The sequence below is a fragment of the Salvelinus fontinalis genome, chromosome 15 (assembly GCF_029448725.1).
Source record: "Salvelinus fontinalis isolate EN_2023a chromosome 15, ASM2944872v1, whole genome shotgun sequence".
In the NCBI taxonomy this organism is placed as follows: Eukaryota; Metazoa; Chordata; class Actinopteri; order Salmoniformes; family Salmonidae; genus Salvelinus; species Salvelinus fontinalis.
Genome location: NC_074679.1, coordinates 27646027 through 27665921, shown reverse-complemented (window position 1 = coordinate 27665921; position 19895 = coordinate 27646027). Strand labels below are relative to the sequence as shown.

At 42.2% G+C, this 19895-nt stretch overlaps 1 protein-coding gene across 5 annotated transcripts in view; it reads left to right on the top strand.

Moving 5' to 3' along the window:
• Window positions 1-19895, top strand: part of LOC129811689 (calcium permeable stress-gated cation channel 1-like) — a 41470-nt gene that overhangs the window by 737 nt on the left and 20838 nt on the right. The window contains exons 1-3 of one of the 5 annotated variants that reach the window (XM_055863203.1): window positions 204-290; window positions 1741-1868; window positions 19041-19301. In XM_055863203.1, the coding sequence (XP_055719178.1) occupies window positions 19089-19301 (213 nt within the window). In that variant the 5' untranslated portion in view covers window positions 204-290; window positions 1741-1868; window positions 19041-19088. The other 4 variants (XM_055863202.1, XM_055863204.1, XM_055863205.1 and 1 more) reach the window with 4 other exon arrangements.

The window sequence follows — 19895 nt, the reverse complement described above, 5'->3', positions numbered from 1 at the left end:
GCAGACAGTGTTAACTGTATCATAGACTACCTGTGTTTTGTTTAATTGACAGCACATATTTGCCTAGTGGCACGTGTTGTTGAGTTGTGGCATCATGAGAGAAAAATGTGACCATTCACATAATCATCCTAAAATCTCATAAGAAATTCGTTTATTTTTTATGCATTCTTCCCAACCGAAACAGTAACGGGAGAGTTGTGACGTTTTAGACATCGGTAAGGATTTTTTCGGCTGTTCGGACACGTTTTTTTTCTCGAGGCCAGCGGAAGATCGGGAGTCTACGCCCATTCGTAAGCGATTGGTCAACTGTAGGAATTCTTCAATAAAGTGTTTATCATTCAACGAGAGACGACTCGTTTTCATTTAGAAATACTGCACCAAACATCGTAGTTTGATTTAAAATTGCGCGACTAAGATGTCCTAGCCAAAAACGTCAAAATGAATAACAGATGTCTTGAGTTATCTTCGATTAATGCTGACTAATTGAGGAAGCGTATACTGACTACGGCTTCTCAAAATGGACAAACAGAACTGAAGCATGCTGACGTCGTTAGGATATACTGCTATATTTTCGGTTCTGTTATATAGAATACTATTATTATGATTGTACCAGTAAAATGAAATTGCGTTCGTTCTAGCTTGTGGTGTGGATAATTTTGATGTTCATGACAAAAACGTAATGTTGTTAATGTAGTAATGACTATACATGTGCAGTGGTAGAGCCAGGGTGAACTTTCCCTTTCGATCTATCCATAGTCACATTACAAATTACCTAACCTGTACCCCCGCACATTGACTCGACACATTGACCCTGTATATAGCCTCGCTGTTATGTACTTTTCTTGTTACATTTTGATTTTATAAAAAAATATATATACTTTAGTTTATTTAGTAAATATTTTCTTAACTCTATTTATTAAACTGCATTGTTGGTTAAGGGCTTGTAAGTAAGCATTTCACGGTAAGGTCTACTACACCTGTTGTATTCGGCGCATGTGACAAATATAATTTTATTTAATTTGACAAAAGCTGTAGTATTTCTAGCCATGGCCATCTTCTCTAGGCTACACACAGTTTTTTGTCTGCACAAGTCGCAAAGCGCATGTTTGTCAAAATTATTCTCCAACAGGTGGCGATGATGCTTCTTCAAACTCCCTGCGTGTGGCAGTGGTCTAAGCATTAACAGATGCATCTACTTGTAAAACTTTAACTTTCCAAACACACATATATACAGTAGCTTTAGCTTACAATAATAGGCTACACGAATATGATATTGCTCCATATGAATTAAAACCGACTTCTTAAACGCAGCTCAATGTCATTATGTCAAATTAAAACATGTGTAGGCTAATAGACCCGCCATTGCACAATTTCATATTAAGTATGAAAAAAGTGAACTGTCATTGCCGATCCAGATCAGATCATAGCCTATAATGGGGCGGCATGTAGCCTAGTGGTTAAACCGAAAGTTTGCTAGATCGAATCCCCGCGCTGACAAGGTAAGAATCTGTCGTTCTGCCCCTGAACAAGGCAGTTAACCCACTGTTCAAACTGTAAATAAACATTTGTTCTTAACTGACTTGCCTAGTTAAATAAAGGATAAATAATAATACTCAATATAGAAATGCAGTCAAAACAATAACATATGGTCAATTGTCTATGCTAAACCACGTTTGTTCCCTTATCTTGGACTGGTGTCTAATTTAGTTCCCTTATCTTGGACTGGTGTCTAATTTACAGGCGGCTCGTTAGCCAACCCCTGAGCAGGTGGGAGTTCCTGCTCTTGTTTCTTGGAACTGATGCAAAATGAGCAGCAGCAATGCAGCATCCATCCCGACCGGACGCTAGCGATAAGGAGCATTTGAGAGGTAAGCCACATATTCATTGGGCGTTTAAATCAATTTTTGCTTTTGTGCAAACTAATTCTATTTGCGAGCGGTGGCTGGTTTTGGTTAAGTTATACAGCTTTTAAAAAGTGGACGGATTGACTGTTTTGATTGTAGCCTGATAGTAGCCTACAGCAGTGAACTGCTAATAAAACCAACGGAATCACAGAGGAAATCGAAAACCCTGTCTCCTCATGCATGCCAGAATAATCCACATTTCCCTAAAAGGTTTGATATGCAGCACTGGAGAATTGATGAAGACATCAATCAATATGTAGGCTATTGGTTCATTTGAAGAACTTGTTGTAGTCTCTCGGTCTGTTAGGAAACAACTTTTTTTCATAAAGGACCTATTTAGTTACGATGCGTGCCTGTACGTCAGGATAATGTAATATTGTGCAGGAGTCAGTCGGTTAGTGCGACACTGAAGGTACATTGCAGAGATTTACACTACTGACAGACACACCCCTCACTATACCGTCGCCGGCATTGTGTTGATTAGTGCCCATGCACAGCCTTTTACTCTCGGATCACTTTGAATACATTTAGGTTGAAGGCTATAACCTAATTAAATAAAACCAGCAACGGTTACATCAGCTTCTTCTTCTAAGATGTCTGATAAATGTGGTTTAGATTGCCATATCAGTGTGTTACTGCAATCACCAGTGGGATGTAAACTCAAACATTACCAATCCCCAAAGCAACATGCTAATTGCTACTCCACCTTAAATTATTTTATGCTTGCAGTCACACACGAGGCATTGAGAAGCCAGTATTAGCAGCCATTATTAGCCCCGTTCTTAATTTACTGTGATTTATTTAACTAGGCAAGTCGGTTAAAAACAAATGATTGTTTACAATAACAGCCTAGAAACAGTGGGTTAACTGCCTTGTTATTAAGGGGCAGAACGACAGATTTTTACCTTGTCAGCTCAGGGATTCGTTCTAGCAACCTTTCAGGTACTGGCCCAGTGTTCTAACCACTACGCTACCTGCCGCCCCCTGCATTTGGAAAGTATTCTGACCCCTTGACTTTTTCCAAATTTTGTTTCGTTAGAGCCTTATTCTAAAATGGATTTAAAAAGAAATCCTCAATCTACACACAATACCCCATAACGACAAAGCAAAAACAGGTTTTTAGAAATGTTTGCAAATGTATTAAAAATAAAACACAGATACTTTATTTACATAAGTATTCAGACCCTAGGCTATGAGACTTGAAATTGAGCTCAGGTGCATCCTGTTTCCATTGAGCATCCTTGAGATGTTTCTACAACTTGATTGGAGTCCACCTGTGGTAAATTCAATTGATTGGACATGATTTGGAAAGGCACACACCTGTCTATATAAGGTCCCACAGTTGACAGTGCATGTCAGAGCAAAAACCAAGCCATGAGGTTGAAAGAATTGTCCGTAGAGCTCCAAGGAAGGGTTTTGTCGAGGCACAGATCTGGGGAAGGGTACCAAAAAATGTCTGCAGCATTGAAGGTCCCCAAGAACACAGTGGCCTCCATCATTCTTAAATGGAAGAAGTTTGGAACCACCAAGACTCTTCCTCGAGCTGGCCACCCGGCCAAACTGAGTAATCAGGGGAGAAGGGCCTTACTCAGAGAGGTGACCAAGAACCCGATGGTCACTCTGACAGAGCTCTAGAGTTCCTCTGTGGAGATAGACATTTCTGCAGCACTCCACCAATCAGGCATTTATAGTAGAGTGGCCAGACGAAAACCACTCCTCAGTAAAAGGCAGATGACAGCCCGCTTGGAGTTTACCAAAAGGCACCTAAAGGACTCTGACCATGAGAAACCAAGATCGAACTCTTTGGCCTGAATGCAAAGCGTCACGTCTGGAGGAAACCTGGCACCATCCCTATGGTGAAGCATGGTGGTGGCAGCATCAGAGACTGGGAGACTGGGCGACTAGTCAGGATCGAGGGAAAGGTGAACAGAGATCCTTGATGAAAACCTGCTCCAGAGCACTCAGGACCTCAGACTGGCACCAAGATTCACCTTCCAACAGGACAATAACCCTAAGCACACAGCCAAGACAACGCAGGAGTGGCTTCGGGACAAGTCTCTGAATGTCCTTGAGTGGCCCAGACTTGAACCCAAACGAACATCTCTGGAGAGACCTGAAAATAGCTGTGCAGCGACGCTCCCCATCCAACCTGACAGAGCTTGAGAGGATCTGCAGAGAAGAATTGGAGAAACTCCCCAAATACAGGTGTGCCAAGCTTGTAGCGTCATACCCAAGGAAGACTTGAGGCTGTAATCGCTGCCAAAGGTGCTTCAACAAAGTACTGAGTAAAGGGTCTGAATACTTATGTAAATGTGATATTTCAGTTTATTTGTAATAAATTAGCAAAAACCTCTAAAAACCTGTTTTTGTTTTGCCATTATGGGGTATTGTGTGTAGATTGATGTGGGGGGGGGGGCAATTTCTTCCATTTTAGAATAAGGCTGTAACTTTCAAAATGTGGAAAAAGTGAAGCGGTCTGAATATTTTCCGAATGCACTGTATATAGGCCTATATATAGAGATAGTGTTCTAGAATGCATCAAATGTGATATGCTGAGATGTAAACTCAGAAAAAAAGAAAAGTCCTCTCACTGTCAACTGCGTTTATTTTCAGCAAACTTAACATGTGTAAATATTTGTTTGAAGATAAGATTCAACAACTGAGATATGAACTGAAGAAGTTCCACAGACATGTGACTAACAGAAATGGAATAATGTATCCCTGAACAAAGGGGGGGATCAAAAGTAACAGTCAGTATCTGGTGTGGCCACCAGCTGCATTAAGTACTGCAGTGTTTCTCCTCCTCATGGACTGCATCAGATTTGCCAGTTCTTGCTGTGAGATGTTACCCCACTCTTCCACCAAGGCACCTGCAAGTTCCCGGACATTTCTGGGGGGAATGGCCTTAGCCCTCACCCTCCGATCCAACAGGCCCCAGATGTGCTCAATGGGATTGAGATCCGGACTCTTCGCTGGCCATGCCAGAACACTGACATTCCTGTCTTGCAGGAAATCTTGCACAGAACAAGCAGTATGGCTGGTGGCATTGTCATACTGGAGGGTCATGGCAGGATGAGCCTGCAGGAAGTGTACCACATGAGGGAGGAGGATGTCTTCCCTGTAACGCACAGCGTTGAGATTGCCTGCAATGACAACAAGCTCAGTCTGATGATGCTGTGACACACCTCCCCAGACCATGACAGACCCTCCACCTCCAAATCAGTCCCGCTCCAGAGTACAGGCCTCGGTGTAACGCTCATTCCTTTGACAATAAACGTGAATCTGACCATCACCCCTGGTGAGACGCAACCGCGACTCGTCAGTGAAGATCACTTTTTGCCAGTCCTGTCTGGTCCAGCAACGGTTGGTTTGTTCCCATAGGCAACGTTGTTGCCGGTGATGTCTGGTGAGGACCTGCCTTACAACAGGCCTACAAGCCCTCAGTCCAGCCTCTCTCAGCCTATTGCGGACAGTCTGAGCACTGATGGAGGGATTGTGCGTTCCTGGTGTAACTCGGGCAGTTGTTGCCATCCTGTACCTGTCCCGCAGGTGTGATGTTCGGATGTACCGATCCTGTGCAGGTGTTACATGTGGTCTGCCACTGCGAAGAAGACGTGCTGTCCGTCTTGTCTCCCTGTAGCGCTGTCTTAGGCGTCTCACAGTACGGACATTGCAATTTATTGCCCTGGCCTCATCTGCAGTCCTCATGCCTCCTTGCAGCATGCCTAAGGCATGTTCACGCAGATGAGCAGGGACCCTGGGCATCCTTTCTTTTGATGTTTTTCAGAGTCAGTAGAAAGGCTTCTTTAGTGTCCTAAGTTTTCATAACTGTGACCTTAATTGCCTACCATCTGTAAGTTGTTTGGAACGGTCGTTAAGACAGACAGGTGCATGTTCATTAATTGTTTATGGCTCATTGAACAAGCATGGGAAAAAGTGTTTAAACCCCTTACAATGAAGATCTGTGAAGTTATCTTATCTTTGAAAGACAGGGTCCTGAAAAGGGGACTTTTTGTTTTTTTTGCTGAGTTTATTACTGTGACTCCGTCTCTTCCAGTCATATTTTGAAAGCCCCCAAACCCTCCCCCATTACCTGTTCAATCTGTGGAAATCAAATATTTTTCACAAACATCGTGTGATTGTGTTACGTCCTCCTCTGCTCTTTTTTTTTTGTATTACCGTTAGGAATTTTTGCAGAGATTTTCCATGGGAAGTTAAGCCTGGGAATTTTGCTTAAATTCATCAAAAAAGTTAGCTTATAACAGTGAACCTTTTTTGTGGGATACACAAGGCAATTCTAGGTCTTGTGACATATATTGGTTAAACTATCCCCAATTCCATGGAATTGCAACCCTCTGCATTTGCAGTGCATTCTTCCATCACATGTACAGCTGATTCTCAAGATCTTGCACACTAATGAGATGCTTTTGAGCCCACACTACTACACTGTCTGAGACAAGGACTACATGCTTTCTGATAAGTTTTGATTATTTTACTGGGTGGGGTGAATATTTTATGACATTATTTTTTTTGTTAACCAGTAAATGGTAGCCTACAGCAAAGTGTTTAGATCATTTCAAACTTGTTATCAATTTCTGCTAGTTAGTTTTTGCTACCATGTGGGTTTTAGCTTGCTTGAGCCTGCTAACTGAGGAGTGTTAATTCCCCTGTTTCCATACATGTTTCATTTTAAAACATTTATCTTACAAAGGAATTGTTTAATCTAACTGCTTAACTTCTTATGGCTGGGGGTTCTATTTTCACATTCGGATGAAAAGCGTGCCCAGAGTAAACTGCCTGCTACTCAGGCCCAGAAGCAAGATATGCATATTGTTAGTAGATTTGGATAGAAAACACTCTGAAGTTTCTAAAACAGTTTGAATGATGTCTGTGAGTATAACATAACTCATATGGCAGAAAGCAACCTGAGAAAAAATCCAACCAGGAAGTGGGAAATCTGAGGTTTGTAGGTTTTCAAGTCTTTGCCTATCCAAGATGCAGTGTAAATTTGGTCCGATTGCACTTCCTAAGGCTTCCACTAGATGTCAACAGTCTTTAGAACCTTGTTTCAGGCTTCTACTGTGAATGGGGAGCGAATAAGAGCTGTTTGACTAAGGGGTCTAGCAGAATGCCATGAGGTAAGTCAGGCGCGCGGCCGTGAGAGCGGGCTCTGTTTCTTTTCATTTCTAAAGACAAAGGAATGGTACGTTTGAAACATTATTTAAGATTTATGGTAAAAACATCCTAAAGATTGATTCTATACATCGTTTGACATGTTTCTACGAACTGTAATATAACTTTTTTGACTTTTCGTCTGGACTTAGTGCTCGCGTGTTGTGCATTTGGATTACTGGACTAAACGCGTGAACGAAAAGGAGGTATTTGGAAATAAATGATGAACTTTATCGAACAAAAACATTTATTGTGGAACTGGGATTCCTGGGAGTGCATTCCGATGAAGATCATCAAAGGTAAGTGAATATTTGTAATGCTATTTCTGACTTTTGTTGACTCCAACATGGCGGGTATCTGTATGGCTTGTTTTGGTGCCTGAGTGCTGTACTCAGATTATTGCATGGTGTGCTTTTGCCATAAAGTTTTTTTAAAATCTGATACAGCGGTTGCATTAAGGAGAAGTATGTCTTTAATTCCATGCATAACACTTGTATTTTCATCAACATTTATGATGAGTATTCCTGTAAATTGATGTGGCTCTCTGCAAAATCACCGGATGTTTGAGGCAAAACATTACTGAACATAACGCGCCAATGTAAACTGAAATTTTTGGATATAAATATGTACTTTATCGAACAAAACATGCATGTAATGTGTAACATGAAGTCCTATTTCTGCTTTTTGTGACTCTGCTCTTTGGCTGGAAAATGGCTGTTTTTCTGTGAGTAGGCGCTGACCTAACATAATCAGATGGTGTGCTTTCGTCGTAAAGCCTCTTTGAAATCGGACACTGTGGTGGGATTTACAAGTTTATCTTTAAACTGGTGTATAATACTTGTATGTTTGAGGAATTTTAATGATGAGATTTCTGTTTGAATTTGGCGCCCTGCACTTTCACTGGCTGTTGTGAAATCGATCCCGTTAACGGGATTTCAGCCGTAAGAAGTTAACTATTTATCTGTACAAGGAATTGTATTGTTTTTTTTACCCCAAAAAATTATAATCTTTTACAGGAAAATGCCACGGGGAATCTGTGTGGAGACATTTCACTGCAGCTAATGTAGAAGGAAAAGCTGTGTACATTTGCAAATACTATGCCAAATCATATGTGAAGAATGCAACAAAAGATGCAGAATCATCTGGCCAAGTGCATAAAGTTCCCTCAGCGCTCACAACAAGCAACCTCTGACAAAAGTCCCTCTACTTCTATTTGAGGTGAAAATGATGAATCAGACACCTTATCGATAGCAACAGCTCATGGTCCGCCTGGAATCAGATTTTTTTTTACTCAATGGAGGAACGTAGTCAGAGAAATACTGATGAATGTCTTGCTCGAGCTGTGTATACAACTGGTTCACCTCTGCTCACAGGCAATGTGTATTGGAAGAGATTTCTGAATGTTCTTCGCCCAGCATACACCCCCTCCAACCAGACATGCTTTATCTACTCATTTGCTGGATGCAGAGTTCAACAGAGTTCAAGTGAAGATCAAGCAAATCATAGAGAAAGCAGACTGTATTACAATCATCTCTGATGGGTGGTCGAATGTTCGTGGGCAAGGAATAATGAACTACATCTCTACCCCTCAACCAGTGTTCTACAAGAGCACAGACACAAGAGAAAGCAGACACCCCGGTCTCTACATTGCAGATGTGCTGAAGGCAGTCATCAATGACCTAGGACCACAGAAAGTATTTGCACTGGTGACAGACAATGCTGCGAACATGAAGGCTGCTTGATGTAAAGTGGAGGAGTCCTACCCTGACATCACACCCGTTGGCTGTGCTGCTCATGCATTGAATCTGCTCCTCAAGGACATGGCACTGAAAACAATGGATACAATCTACAAGAGAGCCAAGGAAATGGTTAGGTATGTTAAGGGTCAGTAAGTTATAGCAGCAAAGTAAGAAGAATAAGAGCACCACATTGAAGCTGCCCAACAACACCCCTAGGGTGGTGTCAAACATGATGACAACAGTCTCCTGGAGGGGAAGGAGTCTCTCCAAGAAATGGCCATATCACAGTCTGCCGATATGGACAGCCCCATCAACAGGATCCTTCTGGATGATGTGTTTTTGGAGAGAGTGGTACGCAGCCTGAAACTTCTGAAACCTATAGCAGTAGCCATTGCATGGATTGAGGGAGACAGGATGGCACTATCTGATGTTCAAACTCTGCTTGCAGATGTAAGAGAAGAAAACCGAACTGCCCTGCCCACTTCACTGTTGCTCCAAGCAGAGGAAACTGCAGTTCTGAAATGCATCAAAAAGCGTGAAGACTTCTGCTTGAAGCCCATACACGCCGCAGTGTACATGTTGGACCCCAAGTATGCTGGCAAGAGCATCCTGTCTGGTGCAGAATTCAACACCTATGGTGTCATCACTACCGTGTCTCGCCACTTAGGCCTGGATGAGGGCAAGGTTCTTAGCAGTCTGGCGAAGTACACTTCCAAGCAAGGGCTTTGGGATGGAGATGCAATATGGCAGTCGTGCCAACATATCTCATCAGCCACCTGGTGGAAGGTACTTTGTGGATCTGAGGCTCTTTCCCCTGTTGCCTCCATCATCCTCCAAATCCCACCAACATCAGCCACCTCAGAGTGCAACTGGTCCTTGTTTGGGAACACGCACACCAAAGCACGCAACAGGCTGACCAATACAAGGGTTGAGAAATTGATGGCCATCCGGGCAAATTTGAGGCTTTTTGAGCCTGACAACAGCCATCTTTAACAAGGTTGGAAAGTGACAGTGAAGATGAGGCCTTAGCATCTGATATTCAAGAGTTGGACATTGAGGAGGTCCAGGGAGAAGACATGGAAGATAACCAAAGCTTTAGTTTCTAGACTATCATGTATGTTGGAAACATTTCTGGGAGATGCGATGGGTCATTGGGATCATTCAATATTCCCTTTTGTTGTTCAAGAGTCAACTCATTTAATTAAAGTTCGATTTGTAACTAAATAGATATTTGTTTCTATTGGAGGGATTTAATAATTTGCAATTGTCTACTTATGATAAGGTAAAAGGTTTATGTTTCAGTCTCCATATATGGTATATATTTCCAATGCAAAAAAATCTACATTTTAAATGGTATTAATATTAATTTGCATATATTTCCGTTAATTCCATGGAAAGTTTCCACCTCTGAATATTCCCCAAAAAATGTGCAACCCTAATTACGATATAGCTTCCCTGTGACGTTTCATGCTATTCAATAGGAATGCATGATATATCGGTGAGCATATTGAAATCGGCTGATATTAGCTAAAAATGCCAAGATCGGCATCGGCGGATGTCTAGTTTAACAGCGATGTCAAAACTGACGTGCATACCTAACGTAAGTAGATGACGTAATTACGCCATGAAAAATACAGCGCTACACAGAACAAAAACAGAAACCTACTAAGGGAACACTTCCAACAACTAAACAAGTTCAAGTCGAGCAGTCATATATAAGAGTAAGAATTTCAGCGAGACAACTCCAAGGCAAAATCCATTAACGCCAAGATAATGGAATTCATTGCCCTTGACAATCAACCTTCCTCTATTGTGGATGATGTTGGTTTTCACCAACTGGTCAAGCCCCGTTACACACTATTTTTCAGATGTTGCCCTACTTGAGTTACACATTATTGTTGAAACATACATCCATGAGCTACTTGCTATGGGCGTCACTGCTATTATCTTCAAGACTGACATTTGGACCAGCGATGTCAGCCCCATGAGCATGCTGAGTCTGACAGCACAGTGGTTCGACGAGGATTACGTACTGAGGAAAGCCGTATTGCATGCTCAAGAATGTGCTGGTTCTCATACCGCTGCTGCCATTTCAATGGCATTTGAGAACATGTTTGTAACTTGGAAACATGAACACACTCCTAGTGCCATTCGAACAACTGACTTGAGAGATGAGCTCATCAATTGCGTCTGCAGCAGACGTGAGCAGACGCTGGGCCAATTGTGCGCCATCTTATGGGACTCCCAATCACGGCCAGATGTGATACAGCCTGGATTCGAACCAGGACTGTAGTGATGCCTCTTGCACTGAGATGCAGTGCCTTAGACCGCTGTGTGTATGTGTTAACTATTTAACTGTACTAGAATGCTTAAAAATGTTTAATATAGGTTTTGTTTTTTGGCAAGGAAAATATTGGGTATCGGCCGAAAAAGTCATATCGGTGCATCCATACTATTCAACGTGGGTCCTCAGGGACTCCTTCCATCACAACCCAACTCACAGTTAGCATGATTACTGACAGAGGGGAGGTGTATAGTATAACCCTACAAACCAGAAATGTGTTTCTCGTAAATCCCCTATTTTTACTCAAACTTCCTCTCATCAAATATATCCCTTTTCCTCATAGACATGTACCGACAGTGTCATGTATCTACCTCACATTTGCCTTTGGAATGATACTTATATTACCCTCTCACAGGTCACATAATTCCCAATCCATGACTCCCCACTGCCTAGGGCTATGCTGTCTGTATTGGATTGACCCCTCTTCCTCAGTCTTGTTTAGGCCTCATTGGGGCTTGGTCTAGTTCTGAACTGTGGGACTCTGCTCCACTCACAGAGATGCAGTCAGACAGCCCAGGAGCCCGGAGAGAAGCCTGTGATTTGTGGGTTTTACTGAGTGCCTCGAATTGGCTTCATTCATGTAATTCATCTGTCTGCCTGTTACATGGGGGATATGTGAGTTGTTGAGTGGCCATAATTATCAATGGCATAGTCTATACAGCAGGCTGGGTATACACACAGTGACAGTGCTCCTTAGGGAGCCTACTGAGCATGTTCAGTGCAAACAGGAAACAGGTGTTCAGTTTGCTGAACAAGGCCAGTGTGTGCAGTCATCACTCGAGTCACGTTATGGATCACCCAGCCTTCAGTAAGAGGCTGCCTTGGCCAGAAAAGTCCTTTCAGCAGCCATTCTGAGTGTGTGTGCATTTGTGTATGAGAGAGTGAGAAGGTAGTAAATAAGGAGAAAGCCCCCGCCCCCCCCCCACTTTAGAACAGGTGGAACAGCAGATTGTATCCCATTTGCCTCCTCCAGGCTGGGCCTCTTAAGGACTCCCCGTCTTCCCCGTCTCGATGGACGTTCCTCAGTAGCCTGTGGTCTGCAGACAACCAGAACTGCTCAGGCCTAAACCAACTGTGATACAAAAATAAACCTGACATAAAAACTAGCTTTATAACAGCCTTTTGCCTTTTCCAATAGAACCTACAGTATTAGTAGAAAGATAGTCTTATGGCTTTAAATTCAATTGCAAACTAATGACCATTAACATAATAGGAGCTATTAGGGCTAGATTCAGTCTTTGTGTGTGATGCTGGTCATGCGTATATCACATCCTTCTGTTATCGGAGCTCTGCTGCTCCGTTGCTTTGCTATGGCAATATTCACTCATCTCAATTCTTTAATTTGAGAGGATTATCGAAGGGCTTTACTCTGACCTGTGGAAAGTGAGCGACGTCAGAAACCACCCCCAGGAGTCTTTTGGTGTGTGCTTCAAAATCACTCTTTCATTTCAATTAGGGTGCTTCAGAACATTTCTGTAGCCTGTGGGGAGGATGGGAGTGGGGAGTCCTATGGTCTGACGGCATGCCCATGTCAGCAGGATGTCACTGGCTGGTTGATAGTTCAATGGACTAGAAATACAGTTAATTGAGAGGGGCTTTTTAAGAGTGGCTATTTGAAGGTCTTTTTTTACATGATAAATGTCCTCAGCATTTTCTATCAGAATCGTAAATTGAGGTTTATAACCAAATTCTGAACATTCCTCATCTTTCTCTTTTATTAATTCTAGTGTATTCATGGCCAAAGACACATCCCATTTTGACTACACCTCAGTGATTGTAGCTTATCGACCATGAGAATGGGAGATATATATATATATATATATATATATATATATATATATATATATAGATATATATATATATAGATATCTCCCATTCTCATGGTCGATAAGCTACATATATACCTCTTTATATATATAATGTATATATATATGTATATTTATGTATATTTATGTATATATATATATATCTTTATATATATATATATATATATACCTCTTTTCCCAGCTGTAGCGTTTCTCAAGGAAAAGGAAACAACTCCCCCCAACATAAACAAACAGTGGCAGGGCAAGAAGGCACAGCATCTCTGGATCTGCTATTGTTTTATTTATGCTAATTGCAAGCCCTCGGAGAGTGTCCTTTATCCCAGAGTGACAGACAGTTGTCGGTGACGAAGGTGGTTGAGTCAATTTTAAAGTTCACACTTAATGTTTAATTTCTCTGCCATGGCAGGACTCTCTTCCCCTGGTGACATCTGCTCGCTGAAGCAGGTTGCGTTAATGAATCTGGGTCTGACAGAAGGTTTTACTGTCTATGAATCCTTCTCTTTATTTTAATCTGCATTTAATACGGTAGGCAATGTCAGATACTGCATCATACCGAATAATTCGATATTAAACTGATTTATGGCAGAATGCCGAGTGTGGCATTGGTCATGTAAACACCTTACTCTGCTTATCTGGTTTTCTGAGCAATGTTTTGATTTATTAGGACGTATAAACAGCTTAATCGGTGTTCCAGTTGTGTATTTGATCTGCGCATGTGCCAGCACCGGATAGCGCAAGCTTCCCTCTTATGCGCGACTGAAAGGTTGTGTCTTATAAATTGTTTCCACACACAAACTTTATATAACCAAACTTAACCAAGTTTATTTTGATTTATCAAAAGTCCCATCAGTAGACAAGATTATTAGGGAAATCGTACTTCTTACAAAGCATGTAAACATTTTAAACAAACTATTATATTAACCTAACTATCCAAATATTTGCATCATTGTGTGTATGTAACCATTAGTATGTTACTCTCATGCACTGGCAGAAACATTGATCAGAAAACCAGTCATGATTACAACCCACTCCAACTGAAAATTACTTTCAATCAGTATCCTGAGGTACAAACATGGACTAGGCTTACCTCAGTTGGCCTTTGTAACATAATGTGCTGTTTGCTGGCTTGATTGCGTTTCACAATAACCTATTGAAGGGGTACTCTAATTGGAATGACACAGCTGTTGGTCAGAGATGCAGATAATGGATTTCAGAGAATGATTTGACTGAACTGGTTGTGAGTAATGGGTAGAAGCAGACCCATTGAACTGTTTGCATTGCAGGTTTAGTGTTACCCAGATTTACCTTTTCAGGGTTTGTTTGTATAAAGTATTTTTCTGAGCATCATGGCAGCAAAGCCTCAGTTGAGCGCGCGCGCGCACATCCACTTCTGCTGTTTTTCTGGTGCATTGAGCAGATTAGCCGGTCTGAGCTAGCGTTGCTCTTTTTTAAATTGCCTCCTCGCCTTAAACTGAGGTTTCAGGATCAGCTCTTTGCCCATCCACTGTTTGATGCTCCGGCCAGTGGAGCCTCTGTTCCTAGTACTGCCTGCCAGCCAGTCATGGCACAGAGGCACTTTTATAGCCAGAGCCAAAATCCAGATTCTAATCTGCTGCATTGGCTCGTTGTTCTTATTCAGGAATGAGGATCAGAGGAACGACCAGAACACTCAAGGCTCTAATATTCCCACAGCAGGCAACAGAATCGGAAGGACTTATAGGAAAATGTTTGTACATTATACTTGATTTCCTTTTTTTTAACCAGGCTGACGTTTTGGAGGTGGGAATTATAAGTGAGTGTGTGTGGGTGTTTGTTAATTTGTGAGGAAATGTGTGTGTGACATAGAGAGACTTTGTGAGGGGTGGGGTATAGTACTGTACAAAACAATGTAGCGTATTCTGCTGAGTGACCCATGACCTGACACAGTGGGTAGCCTGCAGCATCCTGCCTGCAGTGTGGCGCTTCTGTACAGTAGAGGAGTCACACTTCACATCAGGAGCAGGATCCAGCCCTCTGATGATGAAAGACTCAGGAGGGATGCTATAGCTAGCAAGGAGTGGCTATGGAGGAAGGGGAGGGACATCTCAGTGAGCCGATGCAGGTCTGTCTGAACTACAGTATGTTAAGCTCTTATTTGTTGGAGAGTGAGTATCTCTACCTTAGATTGTCGGGCTGTTTCCCTGTGTATTGTATACCTCTATTGTATATCTCTCCCTGTGCACGAGCGTTCAGTTTAGTTTGCTCACCAAGTGATGCAGTCACAGCTACTGTCTTTAGGGAATGCTTATTGGTTATGCTTATTGGTTATATTTAATTTATGTAATATTCACCATCCTCTCGATCCTTATCATTTCATCTATAACTAGTATGATAGAGCATCACCATTATACACTAAAGTAATAGAAAATACACTGCTCAAAAAAATAAAGAACACTTAAACAACACAATGTAACTCCAAGTCAATCACACTTCTGTGAAATCAAACTGTCCACTTATGAAGCAACACTGATTTACAATAAATGTCACATGCTGTTGTGCAAATGGAATAGACAAAAAGTGGAAATTATAGGCAATTAGCAAGACACCCCCAAAAAAGGAGTGATTCCATGCTCTGGACACTACGCTGAGACACAGCAAACCTTTTTGCCACAGCTCGCATTGATGTGCCATCCTGGATGAACTGCACTACCTGAGCCACTTGTGTGGGTTGTAGACTCAGTCTCATGCTACCACTAGAGTGAGAGCACCGCCAGCATTCAAAAGTGACCAAAACATCAGCCAGGAAGCATAGGAACTGAGAAGTGGTCTGTGGTCACCACCTGCAGAATCACTCCTTTTTTGGGGGTGTCTTGCTAATTGCCTATAATTTCCACCTTTTGTCTATTCCATTTGCACAACAGCATGTGAATTTTATTGTCAATCAGTGTTGCTTCCTAAGTGGACAGTTTGATTTCACAGAAGTGTGATTGACTTGGAGTTACGTTGTGTTGTTTAAGTGTTCTTTATTTATTTTTTTTGTCTTTATTCATTTACTATTTTCTACATTGTAGAATAATAGTGAAGATATCAAAACTATGAAATAGCACATGGAATCATGTTGTAACCAGAAAAGTGTTAAACAAATCAAAATATATTTTGTATTTGAGATTCTGAAAAGTAGCCACCCTTTGCCTTGATGACAGCTTGGCACACTCTTGGCGTTCAAAAGTGATAATTTGCAGAAGGATCCTCATGACAATGGATCCTATCTTTCTTTTTAAGTTGGGGGATTGTAGCCAAACGTAGTAACTGGGGAAGTAAATCTTTCTCTAGGGCTGCTGTGAGCATAAGTAACATAGGCTTTAGTAATTTGGGAAGACGGTGTCTATAAAATTCCACTGGGAATCCATCATTACCAGGAGATTTCCCATTTTGATGGCCTCTGACACTTCACCTGGGGTAATGTTTCTATCTATGTAAATGTTCCCTGGTTCACTTGTGTTGTTTAAGTGTTCCCTTTATTTTTTTGAGCAGTGTATAATTTTAATACATGTCATGCAATTCTCTCTAGTGCTTTTGGCTACTGATAGGTTGGGCATTTGTGTGTTATTCCATCATCTTGTTTGTGTTTGCATAAACAGCAGTGTTCATTGTTGGATAGCCCTTTCTGATATCACATTACTGTGTCTCTGGCAGTATTGCTTGTTGGAAGAGAGCTTTTGCTTCAAGTCTGTGGGAAGCTTATTTTTTTACTGTGCACGGCTGTACTGTAGTTAAGTGGTTAGAACTCTTATTGGAAGTGAACACTCATTTAACAGATAATGAAAATGACATGCTGGGACAGTGAGGAGGGCAAACTCGATCACTAGTGTAGAAACGCATCTCCTCAGAGACACCGTGTTGGGTCTGATTTGGTCCTGTATCCATGGGAACTTCCCTCCCAGTGTTGTCCTCAGAGAAACCCAGATGCTCTGAGTGGCAGACAGATGCTGCACAATGATCTGAAACAATCTCTTCACAGATAGCTCTCTACATGAGTGCGCCCAGTGTGAAGTATATGCCTAGTGGTCTTATAGCTTTTAATGTAATTTTCAAATCTCCATTCATGTAGCCATGTCCCAGTCTGATTTTTGCATCTGCTAGCAGTTCATCAGCTCGCCCACTGATGCTTGCAGGAAATATCTGCTTGTTGCTCCAGCTCATCTGCACAGCGAGCGCCCCATGGTGTACTCTGACATCGCATAACGTAAAGTGTCCGGGATTCACAGGAAGTGACGTCATTGACGCAGTCATATCACACCAAAGTGCAGTCCATTAATGTTTTGACAGTTTGGATGCCTAATAGCGTTTTTCTCGCTCTCTCTGCCTTTTTACTGCTGCAAATAACTGACTCGAGGTCTGAGGAACCTCAAAATGAAAGCATAACCTTGTTAAACATGTCTCCTACTCATGTCTAAGTATTAGTTTGCAGTACAGCAAGGTTCAGATGGGGCTCAGATGATGATATTGACTTTACTGTGGCCATTTGTATGGTGAAAAGTGTATTCAAATACTGTAGAGCTAAGAGATTGGTCTTGTATTGATTGGTCAGAGAGCTTGGGAGTGTACGTAGCTGCAGTTAGCTTGCTCAGACCCTGACCGAGGCCACAGCAGCGTGAGTGATGTGCTTATCTGTGTTCTCATCCATACCCGGGGAAATCCACAGATACCGTCAATAAACTCTGTACCTCAGCAAGCTGCTCATGGATCAGTTGAGTACACAGTGAAAAGCCTCTAAGCTACGTAGTATCATGAATTGCTTCATTTTTATAATACCAATTTAGTGTACTTCACTGCATTTATTGGAAGCAGTGTTGTGGTGCATACTCTAATCAATATTTTCCTGCTCCTGTGGTCAAACTATTCATCTCCTGCTCATGATTTGCGGTTCTTTAACAAGTCTTTCTGTTGAGAATGAAGCTGTATCTGTAGGCTACCCCACTGAATTGTTCACAGCAGCCAGGCTATGTGACCTGTCCACTTCCTGTCTGTCTGTGGGCCAGTGAAGATTGACGGCCGCTCGTTATCTCCACATGGAACTCCAGTCCACTGCTGCTCTGCTTTCACACGGCTTTATAGAGGCCATCCATGGCTTTTTAATAGACCTTCATGACTTCCTCATACTCAGCTCATGGGGAAAGCCAAACGCTTGTGATACTAGGACTGGCATCACTCCGCCATGGCCTGCTGACAAGACCAGGGAATATCATTATCGCTTGATTACCACTCGGTGGGTGCTTCACCAGTCATAAATGTCATGATTGACTGTTGATGGGGTGAAAAATAGCGGAGGCACACGTTAAACCTATCCTAGTTTTTAAGATCAACTATAACCAGAATGTTTGATTTTCGGCATAGTTTTCTCAGAGAGGAACAATAATAAGCCTCGGTATGATGACAGCCTACGGCCTTTTGACAGGTTGTCTGTTTTTATCACTGGGAAGCTACTTCAGATGATGGCTGTGCTGTTTAGTAAGACATCCAGGCTATTGGATATGCACACTTACTGCAATATCCCCAAGGATAGAAATGACTACAGAGGGTGTTAGGTTACAGTTTCAGGAGTCACTTGTTTAATGTGTGTGTGTGTGTGGGGGGGGGGGGGGTGCTCTGGAATCAGACTAACAAATAGGCCTTTGTATTGGGGTGAATGGAAAGGACAAACTACTATGGCGACATGAAGGAAGCACATGCCAAACATTATCTCATTGGATTAATGGAAGCTATTAGTTTTCACCGGGTCCTTTGTGACCTCCAGATAAAATGTGTTGTGTGTAGGCACACAGACCAAGGTCAATGCCATGTCACTTGGGCCTGAAGGCATTGGAGGGATCCTCTTTGTGCATGTACAGACAAAGGCTGAGAGTGGCCCTTAGGGAATCCACACTGTTGTCCTATTTTATTAGTATTTTTATTAGTTGTATGTACAGGATACACATGGTGTTCACCGTCAAGCTAAATGCTTATTTGTTGTTTCCTTCTTTTAAAATGGCATACCTTGTCAATACTAATCACTTTACTGTTTCTCTCTTCTCAGTTGTGGTTGTATGACTTCAGCCCCTGAGACGTAGGCCGAGACTCACTCATGGCGGACTCTAAGCTGTTTGTGACGGGGGCGCCCCCTCTGGATGAGAGGGATATGGAGCTGGATGTGCTGGGCTTCCTGGACTCTCTGGGGGAGGACAACATCACTGCAGCAGAGAGGTGCTACCGCTCCCACTCCCGCAGCAGTGTCCTGCAAGGTCTGCCCTTTGGAGGGGTGCCCACGGTCCTCGCCATTAATGTTGTCATGTGGATGGTATGTTGCTGACAGAGAGATATGCACACACACACACACGGATACATGTATGTTTGCGCACACACACTACAGTGCTACGACAATCTCAACCTTTAATTTGAACTCTGATGCCATGATAGTAAACATTGTTTAGTATCACGTTTTAGTACACTTTCTTATCCTTCCCAGATAGAGGAAGTGGTATCATATGAAAAGAAAGCCAATAAAAAGCTATGCCTCTATCTTGACAACTCCACTTACTCTACCTACAAGCCTTCACATTCGTATGCACATGATGCATAGACTGTACTCATTCTCCTCACTCTAGCACAGTATGTCGCCATGCTCATACTGTTTATAAATATGCAGAAGGATTACCCTCCCCACTCCAGGATAATAATAGATATAACATTTGTGAATGGACACCTCTGTTCCACTGTCAGTTCTTGTCAAACTAGATTTCCTCTCTGTTTATCAGTCTCTCTACCAGCCCTGTTTAATTGACTCACTGTGATTGTTCCCTGGTTGTCAGGACAACACAGAAGGTTAATAGCAGTGTCTTAACGACGGGTCCAAATGAAGTCAACTTGATTACCCTCATGTGACGGCATTATG